Below are 17,070 nucleotides of genomic sequence, written 5' to 3' on the forward strand. Positions count from 1 at the left end.
CGATACACTGTGGCACAATCGAATGTAATGGACTTCTCTAATAGCAGCAATGCAATGATCTAGGACAATTCTGAGGGACTTATGAGAAAGAACACTATCCACATTCAGAGGAAGAACTGTGGAAATAAAACGCAGAAGAAAAACATGACTGATCACATGGTTTTGATGGGTATGATTGGGGATTTTAACTTTATTGCAAATATTAGTAATATGGAAATAGGTTTTGAACAATGATACATGTATAACCCAGTGGAATTGCTCATCAGCTCAGGGAGGGAGGGGGGAAGAAAGGAGGAAAAGAACATGAATCATGGAATCATGGGAAAATATTCTAAATTAAATTATTTTTAAGGGGTGTGAGGGTGCCATGGGTATGCTGCTGTGTGCGAAGTACACAGGTATGTATCAATATCTACAAGGTGCAAAATAGATGTTAGTCTGCATTGGCAAAATGAATTACCACAGTGGGAATGCCCTAAATCAATAAGATCACAGTTCCAATTTTTAAAGGAACTCTGCTAGGCATTGGGCAATACAAAGACACAAAGAACAGTCCTTGTCCTCAAGGGTCTTTATATGTTATCAAGATAGGAACAATATTACACAAATATCTAAATAAAGAATGAAAAAGCACTAACAGGAGAACAAGAAAAAATTCACTTAGGCCAAATCGAAGACAAGGATTCTAGATGCAGAAGTGAAGTTAAGAAGGCTATTCCAGGTAGGTACACTTTGAGCAAATGTTCATTAAGGAGAAAGAAGGGAAGGAATATTTATTAAGCTCCTACTATGTGTCAGGTACTGTACTAAGTGCTGAACAAATATCTCATTTGATCTTGAGGCAACTCTATGAGGTAGGTGCTATTTTTATTCTTATTTCATTGTTGTGAATTGAGGAAGACACAGAGGTTAAGTGACTAGCCTTGAATCATAGTTAGTAAGTGTACAAGGCCAAATTTGAACTCAGTTCTTCCTAATCCTAGGCCCAGGGCTCTTAACTGGTGTGTCCTGTACCACTTAGTTGGCTCGAAATATAGAAATAAAAAGTGCTATAGAAAGGCCAGTTAAGGCTTTACAGAAAGCTAATTTTATCCTCACAACAACCAACTATTAGTTGCTATTATTATATATATTATATACACTATAATAATTAGTACTATTATTAACCTCATTTTTACAAATGAGGAAACTGAGGCATAAAGATTTACATGGCTTAAGAGTCACTATACACAGTAAATATCTGAGTTCTCCAGACCCAACATTATGTCCTTTTTATCACCTACTACTAAATTTTGATGAATGTTATTGGTCTTATTTGGTTGGATCATAGAATTCATTCTTTTTCTCAAAAGACTAGTAGGAAAAAAAATCTGGAAGACAAATCAGATAAGGCCTTAAATGCCAGGTTAAGGAGTTTCCTATCCTATAGCCACAATTAGAATTCCATGGAAGTCACACCTATACCTTAAGAGGTATTTTTTTTGGTGCTCCTGTGAAGGATGGATTAGAGAAGGATGAGAGAAAGAACTGTTAGAAATTAGCTTGAAAGGCAAATAAGGAAAATGAAACAAATTTCCTGTCTTCAGAACTCATGAAGCCCTTTGTGACACTATTTCATATTTGATAGATTTAGCATTACGTTTATTTTCAAATGTGTCTTTATCTTCCCTGATGGACTATAAGCTCCATGAGGAAGGACTAGGATTTGTAAACAGGGAATGCTAAATAAATGTCTGTTGAACAGAACTATAAAGTGGAAAAGCAAACACATTCATGGTAAACAGAATAAAAGCCCAAAATATGGAGGTAAAGTTGGTTAGTTTTATTGCAATCAGTTAAGGCAAAAAATCTCTGAAAAGAGGGCACAACATGAAAGGACATTTCAGGACAGGGAAAATAAATTCAACACTGTATTAAAGTGAAAGGAATAGTCTTTCTACTCTAGCATTGGGGCAAAGTTAATGGCTCAATAATGCTGCATCAGTTAAAAAAAAATTCATGTCAAACAAAATAGGTGCACCAGAAATAAATTTAATGGCACCCATATTTTAGCAACCCTCATCTCCCACCTACTGCCCAACTGGGGAATAAGTACCTAGAGGCAGAAGAGAAAAAGTCATGGAATGAAAAAGACAGCAGAGCCACACCCTAAAATCCACATCAATCAAGAACTCCCAGTTGTCTCCTATTGACTACAAGACCAAAGTTGTAACCCCCTAGCCTGACATTCAATTGTTTAGTCCAACTGCCCAATCAATACTGTTTAAAAAAAAAAATTATATATATTATATATGTATGTATGTATGTATATGTGTGTGTGTGTGTCTCCCTTCTCATCTTCCCATATAGGTTTACAAATTCTCTCTAACCAGCCTCATTTCCTTACACTTCTATACACATACCATGCACAAATCACTACCTCTAAAGCCTAGGCTGTTATTGTATTCAATAACTAGAAAACCTTCTTTTGTCCCTATCCAAAAATTCTACCTACTTTTAAGGTCCCAAATCAAGTCCCTTTGAAGTCTTCCCATTTTTCACCCTCTCCATTCTCTAAATTCTGATTGCCTTACTGAACACAGTTTAGATTTTTAAGCAGTCTCTAATGGTGTTGTGTGTTTTATCTCAATTAAACTGTAAGGTCCTGTGGGCAGAAACCATGCGTATCTTTCTCATTCCATATGCCCTAGCACAAAGCTGAGAAAGACTTGTAGTAGGTGAAACCCTAGTATGTGATTCTTGGCTTTGACGGCTCTATGACTTGGGCATAGTTGAGAAGAAAAGACTGATAGTCCCATTAGCCATAATACTAACTACATAAAGACCTACTGAGGCTAGATGTGAGGGAGCTGGGAAGATATCTCCTATAGATCCACCTGCCATGCACATAAGCAGCAGAATCTGGAACTACTACACTCTTTCCTGCAAACCACCCTCAACAGCTGAGATGACAAACAATGGCTCCCATCAACTTGGTCAGCAAGCTCTCAAAGCTAAGTCTCCAAGTGTGCACCTGCCACCTAGCCTTTCCTACCACATTCTGGCTGTCAAGTTCTTAGGTGGGGTCAGGGAGTGGTTGGCTGGGCATTAGGCAAGCTTCTTGCCTTATCTCCTTTCTTCATCTGGTGATGATTAAGATCTTCACTCCCTATAAGGAGGTCAAAGATGAATTAAATGACATGAAAATTAATTCTAGCTAATAAGAGTGAGATCTAAAAGAAATTAGTGAGAGGGCAAAATAAAAAGGGTTGAGCAATTCAGATTTGTTGATTCATTCTCTCACTGAACATCTTGAACACTTACTTTGGATCTTTGGTTAGGTCTGGTGGGAAAAACAAGTGTGCCCTCTCAAGGATCTCATATGCTTGTTGAAGAGATAGGAAATATTTACTATAAAGACAATTAACTTAAAGAAGTACTTTAATGATAGCAAAAAAAGTGGGATTCTATTGGGCAACAAATGAATTATAATATGTTAAAATAATGGAATAGTAATGTGCCACAGTGAGCAGCCAATGTGAAGAACTTGAGAAACCTGGGAAGACATAAAAATCAGCAGAATTAAGACTGATTTAAGTAATAACTGCAATAAAGAGAAGGGGCACTGAAAGACAACAGCACTCTGGCCAATGTAATGATTAAGCTTAACTTGAATAAACTAATGGTGAAACATCTTCCTCTTAGTAGGAAGATAACATACTATATAGAAAGGAAATCAGACTTATGATCATTAGACATGAACAATATATTGGTTTCCTTTTTTTTTCCCCTCCAACTCTCTGTATCTTTTTCACGACAGTGGGTTCTACTTTTTTTAAGGGAGGGTGGATCATTGGAAAATGCCAACAACTTTTTAAGATTTATATAAAAGAAGATGATGTTACTAGATAAACTGCATATACCTATGCAATGTCTTCACTGGATGCAAAGAAATGATAAACACTTCACTTTTCAATAAGTGTGGACCCAAGTTGAATGGCTGTGCACAAATACTTTTTCCTTCATTGCACAGAAGAAGGCTCTAAGGGTAATAAGAAATAAAGAAATGATATATAGAAGAAAAAGAAAAAAGAAACATTTCAGTAAAATTTAAGAAAGAAAAATAAGGGTAGTGTGATCGTGGAGCCAAATTTGAGTATTTAAGTGCAAATTCAGGGATCACTGTGGAACAGGGTGGATCACGAAAGCTTCAGAAAGGAGAAGAAGATGAGAACTTGAAGGTTGAATAGGATTTGGATAGACTAAAAGGTTATTAGTTTGGGGTTATAAGACGAGTTTTTTTGGTGAAACAGCCACACTTGAGCATCACTATACATATATATTAAATCAACTAACCTACAAGCGTCAACTTATCTGTCCCCAGAGGAACTCTCTCTCCCCCACTCTGGCTTTCCTCCTTCTCTAGCCTGTCTGCTTATAGCAGGTGCAGCAGCCGCTGCTTCAATGCAAGAGAAACAAACTCCCAGTGATCTCCCGCCTGCCTGCCTCTTTCCCCCACCCCCTGGCCTGCCACAGTGCTTAGCTTGCAAATCTATTGCCATGTCATTCTAAAAGCACCCAAGATTTGATTTGTGCATTCCATAGAAAGAGTTAATTCCAAGTGAGTTCAGGCGCAGAGCTGCTGGTTTATAAATACCCATATCTTGCCTTTGTTTCAGATCTCAGCAAAGAGCAAAACATCTGCCAGTCTAAAATTAAACATCTGTGCCTTCATGGGGAAGGAAATGGGGGCTGCAGTTTTATATGTAAAGAGGTCTAGCCCCAGAGTGAGGGGCATGGGTATATGATGGTGGCCCCAGGGTGTACTACGAATATGAGAAGAGCAATCTTCTCTTGGTAAACTAACACTTGGCAGAGGACTCTGATAAGACCAAAGGTAGAGCTGACAGAGCCAAGCAAGATCAGTAAACCTGGAAGCCATCTGAGAAATAGCCTGGGCTTTGGGAGAATTGATGTGGCTATGGCACTAGCTCACCTGTAATGTGGTCAATATTATATCAACAGTCAGTGAAACCTGGAAAATCCAGTTCTGAAGCAAATGTCAAATATCCAACCAACTCCCTTCCTCCTGAAGAGCTGACCAAGGATAGAGGGTTCACCAGTAGGTAATTTGGGCACACTGAACTGAATACCTGCCATAAGCTTATTCCTAGGGCAGGCAAAGCAACAAGAACACAGGAAAAGAGCCAGCCTGCCTCTTGCACATGCCATCATTTCTTTGCAGTGGCACCATGCAGGGTGGCCTCAGGGGAAAAAATCTTTTAGACTGATTTTTATAGGTACTATGGATTTGAATGCAGCTGCCTTTAAAATGGGACACAAGTTAGAAAAGTCACACAGATGCACTTTCTCCTGGGACAGCAGACAGTGAATTGGAGGCAGGCCTTCCTCATCCGTGTCCATTTCTTGAAATTTATTTCACCAGCAGGTTCGAGGAGAGAAATACTCAAAGCCTTTTTACCCCCTCTCCACCCAGTCTTTTTAAAAACCATTTCTTCCTTCCTTACATTTCTTCTGGCATGCGTGGCCCAGTCCCATTCTCTTCCTCTCAATAAACTTTTATTAAAGGGCTATACGATACACATGGCCGAGGTGGCTAGATGGCACAATGCTGGGCCTGAAGTCAGGAAGACTCTTCTGTCTTCAAGTTTAAATCTGGCCTCAGACACTTACTAGCTGTGTGACGTGGGCAAGTCACTTCACTTTGTTTGCCTCCATTTCCTCATTTATAAAAATGAACTGGCGAAGGAAATGGCAAACCACTCAGATATCTTTGCCAAGAAAACTCCAAATGGGGTCACAAAGACTAAAACAACATGTATAAGGTATTGTGTAATAGTACAAAGTACTCCAATGCCCATCATCCTTGGTGACAAAAATGCCCTTGCCCATCGTCCATATGGTGTAGAGTGCTCCTTCTTTAGACTCACAGAACTAGAAGGGAACAACACTGAAATCATCCTTGAGCTACTTTACAGGGGAGAAATCCAAGGGCCAGAGAGAAAAAACACTGAGGAAAGAGCACTAGATGTAGACTAAGGGGAGCTGGGTTCAAACACCAAAGAGCTTTGCTACTTTCTACCTGTGCACTCTTAGATCAGTTTTAACAGTCCTGTTTTATTTCTTTCTTTGTAGTCCAGAACTGAACATAATGCTTTGTATATAGGAGATACTTAAAAATGTTATTAATCTCTCTAGGTTCTCATTTGTAAAATGAAAGATTTGGAGTATATTATGACCAGTAACATGAGGTCCCTTTCCAGATTTGTATAAAGGAATTGAAGGGGAAGAAATGTAATATTTGTGGCTGTGTATTTGTATCACAGAATTTACAGCAAGGGTTCTTAACCCTTTTATTGAGTCCTAAACCCCTTTCCCAATCTAATGAACCCTGTGGATTTCTCAGGATGTTTTTTAAATGCATAAAATGCAAAGGAAACTATTAAATTGACATATACTTATCAAAATATTTGAAAAAACCATGAGGCTGTAGAATCTACATGTTATCTGGTCAAAACTAGAATTTTATAATTTAATTTATAATTTAAAAAATGAAATTAAAGAGATGTCAAGGCCAAAGCCACACGTTATAAAGTAGCAGGGTCAGGTGTTTTTGACTCCAAATTCAGGGCCTTTTTGTCAGACATTTACATCAGGGTTCTTCCTGTTAGGCCACCTTTCCTTTAAAAGGATTCCAAATGTGCCCAAGAAAGTTAATTAACTGGAATTTGTCATTCAGATCTCAGGATCCAGAAACATTTTGAATGTGAACTAATGAGGAGAAATGAGGAAGGGGCTTGAGAAAGTTACTGATACTTAACTTAAAGTTAACAGATACTATTAGCATGTTTTATAACTGTATTATCTTTCACCAAGTGAAATCAAAATTGGCAATTCCAAATAACTGAATAATGTAGCACAGGATATAAAAGGAGGAGAGGGCAACTTGTATTTCTATATAGCAGCTGAAAGTCAACCATTTTCATTCTTAAATATGAAAAATGTGTGGAATCATAACTGATTAGGGAGGAGTAAAGAGACCTTCAGGATATATCTAATCTAATCTCATTTTTACATATGAGGAAACTGAGGCCCAGAGGTTTAAGTGACTAGTCCAATGACACACAGGGACTCTTTAATATGCAAAGGCTGTTTTTGAGAATAAAAAAGCCTGTGGATTCTACTGGCTCAAAGGGAGAGAGAAACATGCCTTCCAGAAAATGTTTTTTCCCCACCAGCCACCATCTATCCCAGACTCCAAAAAGGTTGGTAATGGCTCAGGTCTATTTAGTAAGGTGATTGCTATTGTAACCAGTGAGGTGGTAAATACAAACAAAACAAATTCCAAAGGGCCCATTTGTGTCAAAAGCCCATTCTACTATTCCTAAGGAGGTTTTGTGTCTGAATCCCTGAAGCCAAGTGGTCAAGAGAAGGAATTAGGCTGAAAATAAGAGATTTCATTTCATGTTAACTCTTGAGAGAAGGCAATGAATGAATACTTTTCCCAAGAGCTAAAAGGACAAAATTCCCAACATTCTAATCCAAGGAGGCATTTAAAACATGAGCCTCAAAGCCTTTTTAGAAAGACAGAACACAGTAGTATAAAGAGCAACAGGGTTAGACTCAGGAAGACTGAGACAAACTTTGAGCCTCATTTTCAGGGCTTATTAAAGTGGGTGATCATGAGCAAATCATTTTATTCTCTATATCAGGTACCCTGTTTGTGAAGACTGGGTCATATTTGTTTTGTGTACTTATTTTACAGGATATCACAGGATTATGATGAGGCTCAAACTAGATCATATATGTAAAGTACAAATTTGAAAGTACTATATAAATGCAATTTAATTAATTTTGTTATTAAGCTGACTGGTTTTTTTGTGCTAGCCAAAAATTAGAAACTCAGTGCATGTCCAATCAGAGAATGGCTAAACTATGATATAGGGATAATAAAGGAGCATTATTTTGCCAGGTTTAAGTGGACAGTTAAGAAAACTGAGAAGAAATCTACATACTGATGCAGACATAGGAAAATAATCCACACTAGGGCAACATTTTGGGTTTTAGAACTCTTATCAATAGTAGTGACCAAAAGTTGAAACATGATACTTACCTCTTGACAAAGATATGATGAATTTAAAATGGAGAAAGAGACATACAATTTTCAGACACGACCAATATGGGAATTTCTCTTGCCAAAATATAAGACCTCTGAGGACTTCCTTTTTGTTTTTTTTCAATGAGACAACTAAATAAATGTTTTGGAGAGAAGACACCTTTTTTTGTATACCTACTGTGTTACAAAGCACTGTGCAAACCACTAAGATAAAAATCCCCAGAAAACTATTTACTGACTTAAAACATCATCAATGGCTTTTAGCAGAGTTATTTCTGGGAGGCTAGACTAGTCTTCACAACAGAGACAGCAATGTCAACAGCACTATTTCAAATAACCTAGATTTTAACCAAGAAAAATATACACACACCACATTTCCTTGACCCAGTTATGGGTTGGTGAGACACTTTAAAACATAATCACAGCCTTAGAGAAATGGTACCTTGCAATAGCTGGAAACAATGGTATGAAGGATGCAATGGAGGAAGGAGGCTGTCTCTCACAAGGTCAGAATTTGCAATGATGGGATTCAAGTAAGAATATAAATAATAACTAAATCAATGAAACGGCCCCATGGACCAGTATGATTAACAGCTTTATGGCAATTCATATTTTGCAAAGTGAGTTAACATCTACTTTACTGGATCCTTCAAAAAACCCCACAGAAATAGTTCTCCCATTCTTATAGGTAAAGGAAACTGTGGTGCAGAGAGAATAAACAGCATATACTATTTTGGAAAGAGCTGAACTAGGCATCATAACCTGAGTTTTATTCTTGGCTTTAGCACTAAGGAATACCAATCACTCTTATTTCTTTAACCATATAAGTTTCACCAATGCCCTTACTTCATATCAACCCTCAGAAATCAGGAGTACAAGTCTCTCCCTTTTAAGGATAAGGAGGTTGAAGAAATAGAAGTTAAGTGATTATTTCAGGATCACACAAAAAACAACTAAGGGTCTAAGTCAGCATTCAAACGTGGATCTCCCAACATCAAGTCAAGCATTCGTTCTACTACCTATCCCGCTTCTGTGACTTGGAATGAGCCACATAATTAATATCTATTGGCCTAACCTTCTTTACTTATCACTGCTCAAAATATATGGTGATGCCCATTGCACATCACAAAGTATGCCTCAGACAGCAGAACAAGCTAGTGGCCAAGTGAAGGCAGAATTCAGGTCTCTTGATTTCTAGTTTGTTTTGTTTTGTTTTGTTTTGTTTTGTTTTAATTCAGGAAGTACCTGAAATCAGGAGCTCAATGTTCATACAAGGAGAACTACAAATTTCATTAAAACTAGATGCCTGGGCAGTAAGCCATCTGATTTTGGCCTGCTTCAGAAGAGATATTGCTGTTCCAAAGTTAGTCGAGGCCCCTGTACCCCCAAAGCCTACTGCCAACTCACTCTACTGGATGCCAACCCCTGCTTGACACCACTCTGGGAAAAAGCCATAGTGGTGTCCCCTCTCTCCTCTAAAAAGACTGTATTTTTCTGGTGGAACTACTCCTCCCCCCTGATACTAGCAGAGCCTCCCCCAACCCAAAGTTGTGTGACATGAGCTTCCTCTGTTAAAATGGTAGGCAGAGAAAACTGCACCGATGGACAGATTTCTCTTCTCCCGCAGGCCAAATGGGCCTTGTTGTCAGAAGGCATTTGCACGCGCAAGCACACATACATAAATGCACACACAGAGTTTGTTTTCAGGAGGGGCAGTGAGAAATTCTCTGAATTATTGAGGCCAAACTACAAACAATACTGTTTGCTGACTCAAATCCCCAGCTAAATCCAACATGCTGCCCCTGTACTTTAAAAAAACAGGGCACCCTCCACAAAATGGAATTTTACATCCATAGAGCCAGATCTCTGGGCCCACATCCCTAAGGGAGATGCTGATTTGCTCAAAGGTTTCTTTGCAGTAAAGGTAGCAAGTTCTAATCCTCTGACAGTTGCTCCCCTGGCCAATGGGGAGTTTTGAATCTATGAGATAAGAAATTTCCCCTGAAAGTCCCATCAAAAAAAAAGAACCCTATTTTTTTCCAAGGGAAATATGGGTGCTTAGATGTTGAATTGTCTTCATCTTCCTCCAACCCTTTTAAATTTCAAGTGGAAACAGAAAGATCCCCTAGAGACAAGTGACCTGGGTTTGCATCCGCAGTATGCCTAAACCAGACCAACAATGTTCTGGGATCCTGAATACATGGAACTACGTTCTCCACAGCTTGCCTACCCATTATTACTAGATTCAAAAAAGGAAAACATATCAGCAACTATTCTCTCTGAAATCGACCCAGCATAGCTTTATGTAGAAAGAAAATATCACAAAAAAAAATAAACTGGAACAAAAGGAAACTGGTTGCTGAAACTTGTATTGTTGTTAACCAAATCAATCCTAGGAGCTGGCAAGAGGATGTGGGGAAGAGAGGTAGACCAGAAGGAATGACAGGCATCTCTTCTATGGACATTAGCCCTGATCCCAACCCCCACAACACCCCCAAATCATCACTTTCAGACCAAGGCATACACAGCAAGACTACAGACACTGGCAAATTCTTCCCCCTTCCAATCTGATCATTGTGTAAAACTCAAGAGAATGCAAACCAGTGAGTGTAACATCTCCAGGCCCTGCATATCAATTAGGTAGATACCTCCCAATTGCTTATTGGAGCTAAAACAGCCATTCTTCTCATTCTGGGGATCAAACCTTAACAAAAAACAAACAAAAACAAAACCAAAAAAAAAAAAAAAAAGCCACCTCTCTTCTCCAAAGGGGAGAAACAGGAAGAACTGAGTAAGGCAAACCCATCAAGTCTGGGTTATTTTGTGAGCCAATGTCCACACTGTCAGAGAAAGAATATAAATGAGTTAAAAGTCTCAAACAGGAAAAGGCAGAATAGATACCAGGGGAAACTCCTGCCCTTCCAGGACCAGATGCCAAGCAGCATCACACCACCAAATCCAAACAAGCTCAGGCTCTACAGCTCTTGACTCCGACACCTACCTTCTTTAGGCTAAGCACCATGACGAATACCCTCAGCTACCCACATCTTGCACCTACAAGTCACTTAGGTAAAATAAGATTAAGGGAGCAGAGATGACAAGAAAAGAGATCAACCCATCTCCTAGTGGAGCAACCATAGCCCATTTTGGCCTCTTGAAAACTGCTTGGAAAAGTGAAATGAATACAGCATGAGGAACATGGGAAAAGGGGATGTGTGAGGTCCTACTAAGTCTTACCTGTCTCCTTTCCAACTGAGAGAAACTTTAGAGACCAAGTAGAAAGGAAGGGAGAAAATTAGGGAGATTTAAAACAGTCACAAAAAAAAAAAAAAAAAAAAAAAAAAAAAAAAAAAAAAAAAGCCGTGGAACCTAGGTTTCTACTCTTAATGCTTTAAAGCATTTTGTAAACTTCAGTGAACTATGGAACCTTTTTGAGTCTGATCTTCTCCACCTGAAAAAAATAGGAAAACTAATCCAAGTCACGGAGAAGCTCATGGCGTGTAGCGGCCAGGGCGTCTGGATGTACAAGTCACCCTCCCCCTGCCCACCCCAAGACTTCTAGAAAGCAGAAAAACACAAGCGATTGCCCTCTTGTCTCCGACATTACCTGAGTAGCTGCCTGTGGACTTGATGTACATCTGGCCGTACTGCTCCTCCACCATTGTGTCATAGGCCTCGTCATCCTCCTCGTCCTCTTCATTGTGGTAGGAGGTGGGACTGTCAGTGGTGGGGAGGCTGCTGGCCCCGGGGCTGGTCCTCTCACCCTGGGAGTACTGTACCTGCTGGATGTTGGGGATGAGAGTGGCCAGGCTGGGCATCCCGTAGTACGAGACTCGAGAGAGCTTCAGAGGTGCCGCCCCGCCCACTGCCGCCCCGCCGCCCCCCGAGCCATCCCGGGCCCCAGCTTCCAGGGGCCGCTTGGCGGCCAGGCCTGGGCCTGCCGCCGGCTGGAGCTCCAGGTTCTCATGCTTCACACGGGTGAGAAGCGGGATGGGCACAGAGGGGGACATGACATAGGGTGCAGGGCCTGGCTGCAGCTGGTTGCAGGGGCTCTGGGGCTCCGAGCTGGTGTCCTCGATCATGGCGGTCTGCGAGTCACAGTGGGGCGAGCTCACCTTGAACATCAAGTCTGTGCCCCGCTCCACAATGTGCTGGATCTGCAGGAAGCCGGCCGTGTACATCACCACGAGCTGCTCGCTGGCCGCCATCCTGAGCTTCCCAGTGTAGCAGAAGGAGAGGATCTGCTGGAAGCAGGCAGGGGGCACTGTGCCGGGAAGCTCAAAGGCGCTCTTACTATTCCCACTGAACAAGTCCCGGAAGTAGAGGCTGCTGGCCGCCAGGACGGCGCGGTGAGCCTTGAAGGCTTGCCCCTTGACGACTATGGAGACATCGCAGTAGAGCCCCAGCAGGCGCTGTTCATTCAGACAACCCAGGACAGTGTTCCCAAAATTGGGGATCTCTATGTGCAACATCTGGGACATGGCTGAGCAAGGAGCCAGGATACCTTAGACATTCAACACAGCTGGTTCCAAAGAAGGGCACATCTGCAAAGAAGGACAGGGGAGGTTCAGGATGATGGGGAGAGATGGAGAGGAGACAAGTTTGGGTCAGTTTCTTATCTGGGGAAATGAAAATGCTCAGTTCAAGAAACTTCTAGAGTGGTGGAGGGAATAACCTCCATGGCCCAACCATTAAGAGCTAAATGGATGTTCTGCTTTGAAAAGAGAAGAGACGAAGGGGTTACTCTTAAGCCGCTCCCCCACTCCATTTCCAATATGACTATATCTCCCTACTTCCATAGTCTTTCTTCCCTGACCATGATTCTGAATGATGGAGCTTTCTAGAGATTCTAAAGCAACAGCTTTGTTTTTTACTCTGGGATTCAGCTTTGGAAGAAGGACCAGGAAAATCAAGAGTAGGTGGGAGGAAAAAAAAAAAAAAAAAAAAAAAAAGGACCAAGACTAGTTCCAAATATGTGCTTGATCCCTGAATTATTCTTCTTCTAAACCATCTCCAAGTATACAATGCTGTTCTGTTTTTTAAAGGGGGGGGGAGGAGAGAGAAGAGAAGGATCCCAGTCAAAGGAATGGAGCTTTTGAAGGGAGAATTAAACACCTCCTACTGCCAGCCTTCTCTCCCTACCTCCCCCACCAGACACCTAAGGCAGACAAGAGACTGCAGATCAGCAATCTGATGTGGCCCAGACAAGAAACCTCTGGTTTCAGAAAGGGCCCAGGGATTGTTGCCAACACTGATGGTATTCTTTTCTTCTCCTGCGACATTTCTAGAAGTTAGCACTCTTCCTGAATAGCAGCAACCCAATCCTCACCTACCCATGGGCAGGAGACATGTATGTGCCCATCTGAGAGGGGAGACAGAGGGAAAGGAGGAGGAGGAAGGCACAGAGAGACGGAGATATTCACTAGTGTAGCGCAGTAGTAAATCAGGGCAAGAGGTTTTAAGTTTTGATTTCTTTATCTTTCCAGACTTTAACACCAACAGGAAAAGACCCAATAATCTATTTTTTCCTTGTCTTTCTTGATTTTTATGGAAAGAGAAAAATAGGAAGAAAGGAAAATGAGAAAAAAAGGAAAAAGTTAGGAGTTTTGGAGGAGAAAAGTCCAGCTCTTGGAATTACTAGTCAACTCCCTCCTGACAACCTCTTCCCCATCCCCATCCCCCCAATAACACTCCAACACCTATAGCCTTTTGCAATCTTGGCCTCTAATCTATTTTAAGGGACATAGAACCTTTCCACCCTAAGCAGCCTTCTAGCTTCCCTATACCCCTTCCCTGACCCCCCCCCACAACCATCAAGCATTCAAACAATTAATTCTCCAAACCCGAACTAGTTGGTCTGAGCTGCGCCAGCAAATGAGTTACAAACTAACTAGAAGATGCACAGACACACATACTGTCCAGACTTAAGAGACCCCAACCCACCTAATATCCCAGGCAGCTAATTGCTACAGGGGAAATTCCAACCCCAGCCTGCCAGAAAGAGAAAGGTACTGAAAATGGGGGTGGGGAACAATGCTGGACCAAGATCAGACCGGTCCTGGATAACCCTGAAAACCCAGCAGAGGGACTCAAGAGATGTTTACCTGATAATAAATTCCAAAGGGGGGAGGTGAAAATTAGAGGGGAAAATAAATAAATAAAAACAGCCAACTCAGAAAAGGCCAGAAGTCCTGCACAAAGGGATGCTCTGTTCTGAAAAATATAAGTCCAGTCCTATCTGCAGAGCTGAGGAGCAGGAAGGAAGGAAGGAAGGAAGGAAGGAAGGAAAGAAGGAAAGAAAGAGCGAGGCAGAGAGACGAGCCGCCAGACAGGCAATCTCACTGTGCTGCTGGTCCAAGAGAAGCCAGAACACTCTGGAGAAAGAACTTTACTGGCTCCCAGTCTCCTGGCTGGCGAACCTACCTTAGGATACCGCGGGACTGTAGGTTGTCACCGCCAAAGGCTGGCTAAGTGACTTGTGCCTCTACGGGAACTGCAGCAAACGGAGGAGAGCGTGCACTCAGGGCGGAGGGGTAGCAGGGGGAGGGAGGGGGGGAAAGTCTCCAGCCCTCCGTTTGTATCTACTGGAGCTGAGGCTATATTAGCCAGTCCAATCTCCCAGGCAGCGAACGGCATCTAAATGAACAGGCCGGATGCAGATGAACATTCAGGCTGCTCTGGGGAATGAATAGCCGTCTTTGATTAGGGACCCGGAGTAAATGCCAACTTCAAACTGAAGCTTTAAAAACAGCGAAATCTCAGAGCCAGAGGAATGCACGGCTCCGAGTGTTGGTACAAGACAGACTTTTGATGACTCACTGCAATGCAAACAAAGATGGCAGAAATACTGTACTGTACGCTGATGAAATGCTTAGTGGTGCCACGGCAACTGAGACAGGCTTTAAATTTATAGTGCAGTTTTGCATATGAATTACCCAGTAAACTGCCTCCCCTGCCATCTAGTACATCCAGAGTGTCAAAGCATTTAAACTATTCCAAACAGTCTGCAGGGTTGGCATCGCCCCTGCTTAACTCCTCCAGGGAGAGCAGGAAATGAGTCGGAGAAGAGCAAAAGGAGGCAAAAAGAGGCAGAAAAGGATGTTGCGGGGAGAAGGGTAGGAGAAATAGAAAACATAGGGATGAAGAGACGCTATCAAAGAGACAAGAGAAAAAGAAACACAGGAATAAGCTAGTGAAAAAAAGAAGGAAAAAGTCCATACACCAACTGTCTCCACAAACACCTCAAAAATTAAAAAACCAACATCCTACTCCCAATTGTGTATTTTTTGGTCAGCTGACCTCTGTTCCTTCAATTCAAGTTTGGCAGTTTATTTTTAATTCCTCTTTGTGAAATCTCCCCAACCTTATTCCTTCTTTCAAAAGGCAACTTTCTGAAATGTGATGGAACAACAGACCTGAGCCAAAATGTTTCCACCTGGCCAAAAAAATTTCCAAGTCTCCCATCTCTTCCACTCACTAAAAACCTTCACCACCTTTTCTTAACACACTGGAAAAACATTTTCAGCTGCAGGAACCCCGATGACTGCCCCACGGGAACAGCTCTCAGGCTGCGGCTCCATCCACTAAAAGCAAATCCATTTGCGTAAGTAATGAAATCCTAGTCACATTGTCTCCTCGCTGCAGATTCAAAAAGTATTTAACATGTATTGAGCGGAGTTTGGGCCTTTTTCTGGGAAAGGGTCTGTCCCCTGCCTGTCTATTCTACACCTATAGAGCCCTCCTAGGGCTAGAGATAAAATTCTTGACTTTTGTTTGTTTGTTTTTTAATCTTCTAATCAGCTTCTATTGCCAGAAATGCCTCAAGTACCTGGATTCCAAAGCTGCTCAAAAACCATGCATGGAGATAGATACCCTGGACCCCAGCCCAACCACTTCCTAGTTACGAGAAGTGTACGTGCACTGGGTATTTTCCTGTTCAATGGACCTCCAATACATTAACTTCAGGACTGCAGATGTAATGGAGGAAAAAGAAGAAACTGCAGGGGGGTTCCTGGGGGGAAACAAGGAGCTGGGTTTATAAAGCAAGAATTCTAACTAAGGTTTTTCCTATTCGAGTCCATCATACCAGAATCCTCTTGGCATTTTGAACCAATGTTGTCCATAGTGTGTTGAACTATCTTCAATGACCCTCTCACTCCTTTCTGGAGTCTCCCACCAGGCACTACCAACTGCCACAATTTCCTGGTCAATCTGCATCTGACTCTGCTCTCAGTATACAACAAATGGTTGGATTTCCTAGGAGTCAGGAGACTTAAGATTCTAGAGCTGCCTCTCCAGGTGACTTCCTATGTGACCTTGGGCAAGTCCTTCACTGCTTCAGGCTCCAGTTGTATTCTTGTATTGTGGTGTGTGTGTGTGTGTGTATTTAAGTAACATTCTGGGGCATCAAATGGAGATAATATCATTGATCTTCATTCTCTAACAAGTTTCTTATGAAGATAAAATTTATAACAAGACATGTAATCTCTCTTAATGATTAGGTTACTTACTGCCCCCACAAAACCAAATCCCTGAAACCTTAAACATTTAAAACATGAAAGGGAGGAATCAGAAGGCAAAGAAGGGGTGTTTCCCTGAGAGAAAACCCCTGGAGAATACAACATGTGTCTGAGAAACTGATCGTGGGACAGGAACATTCTCGCTGTTTTTTCTCCTCCTCCTCCCCCATTCTGCCTAAGAACTCCTTTCAGAGGAGATGGGAGACTAAAGAATGAGCCAGCTGGTGCCTCCCTATTCACTCACAGGCCCTGGCTTCCGAAAACTAGATAAAAACAAGATGAATAGAGAGCTTGAAGAAATCCAGGTGTGTGGAAGGAACTCTGAGCAGGGAGCTGTCCAAGTGAAGGTACTTGGAAGGGGAGATTATGCGTGGTCTTTCTTCACCACCAATATTAAGCTGATGACAACCATCAGGGGCAAGTATGGAGACAAGT

General features: G+C 41.7%; 1 protein-coding gene across 1 annotated transcript in view; it reads right to left on the bottom strand.

Moving 5' to 3' along the window:
• NACC2 (NACC family member 2) overlaps positions 1-12,597 on the bottom strand; it is a 35,081-nt gene extending 22,484 nt beyond the window's left edge. The window contains exon 1 of the mRNA XM_044663933.1: positions 11,724-12,597. Within this exon, the coding sequence (XP_044519868.1) occupies positions 11,724-12,597 (874 nt within the window). The remainder of the gene's footprint in view (positions 1-11,723) is intronic.
• Between the last annotated feature and the right edge of the window lie 4,473 nt (positions 12,598-17,070).

Source organism: Gracilinanus agilis, chromosome 2 (genome assembly GCF_016433145.1).
Source record: "Gracilinanus agilis isolate LMUSP501 chromosome 2, AgileGrace, whole genome shotgun sequence".
NCBI lineage: Eukaryota > Metazoa > Chordata > Mammalia > Didelphimorphia > Didelphidae > Gracilinanus > Gracilinanus agilis.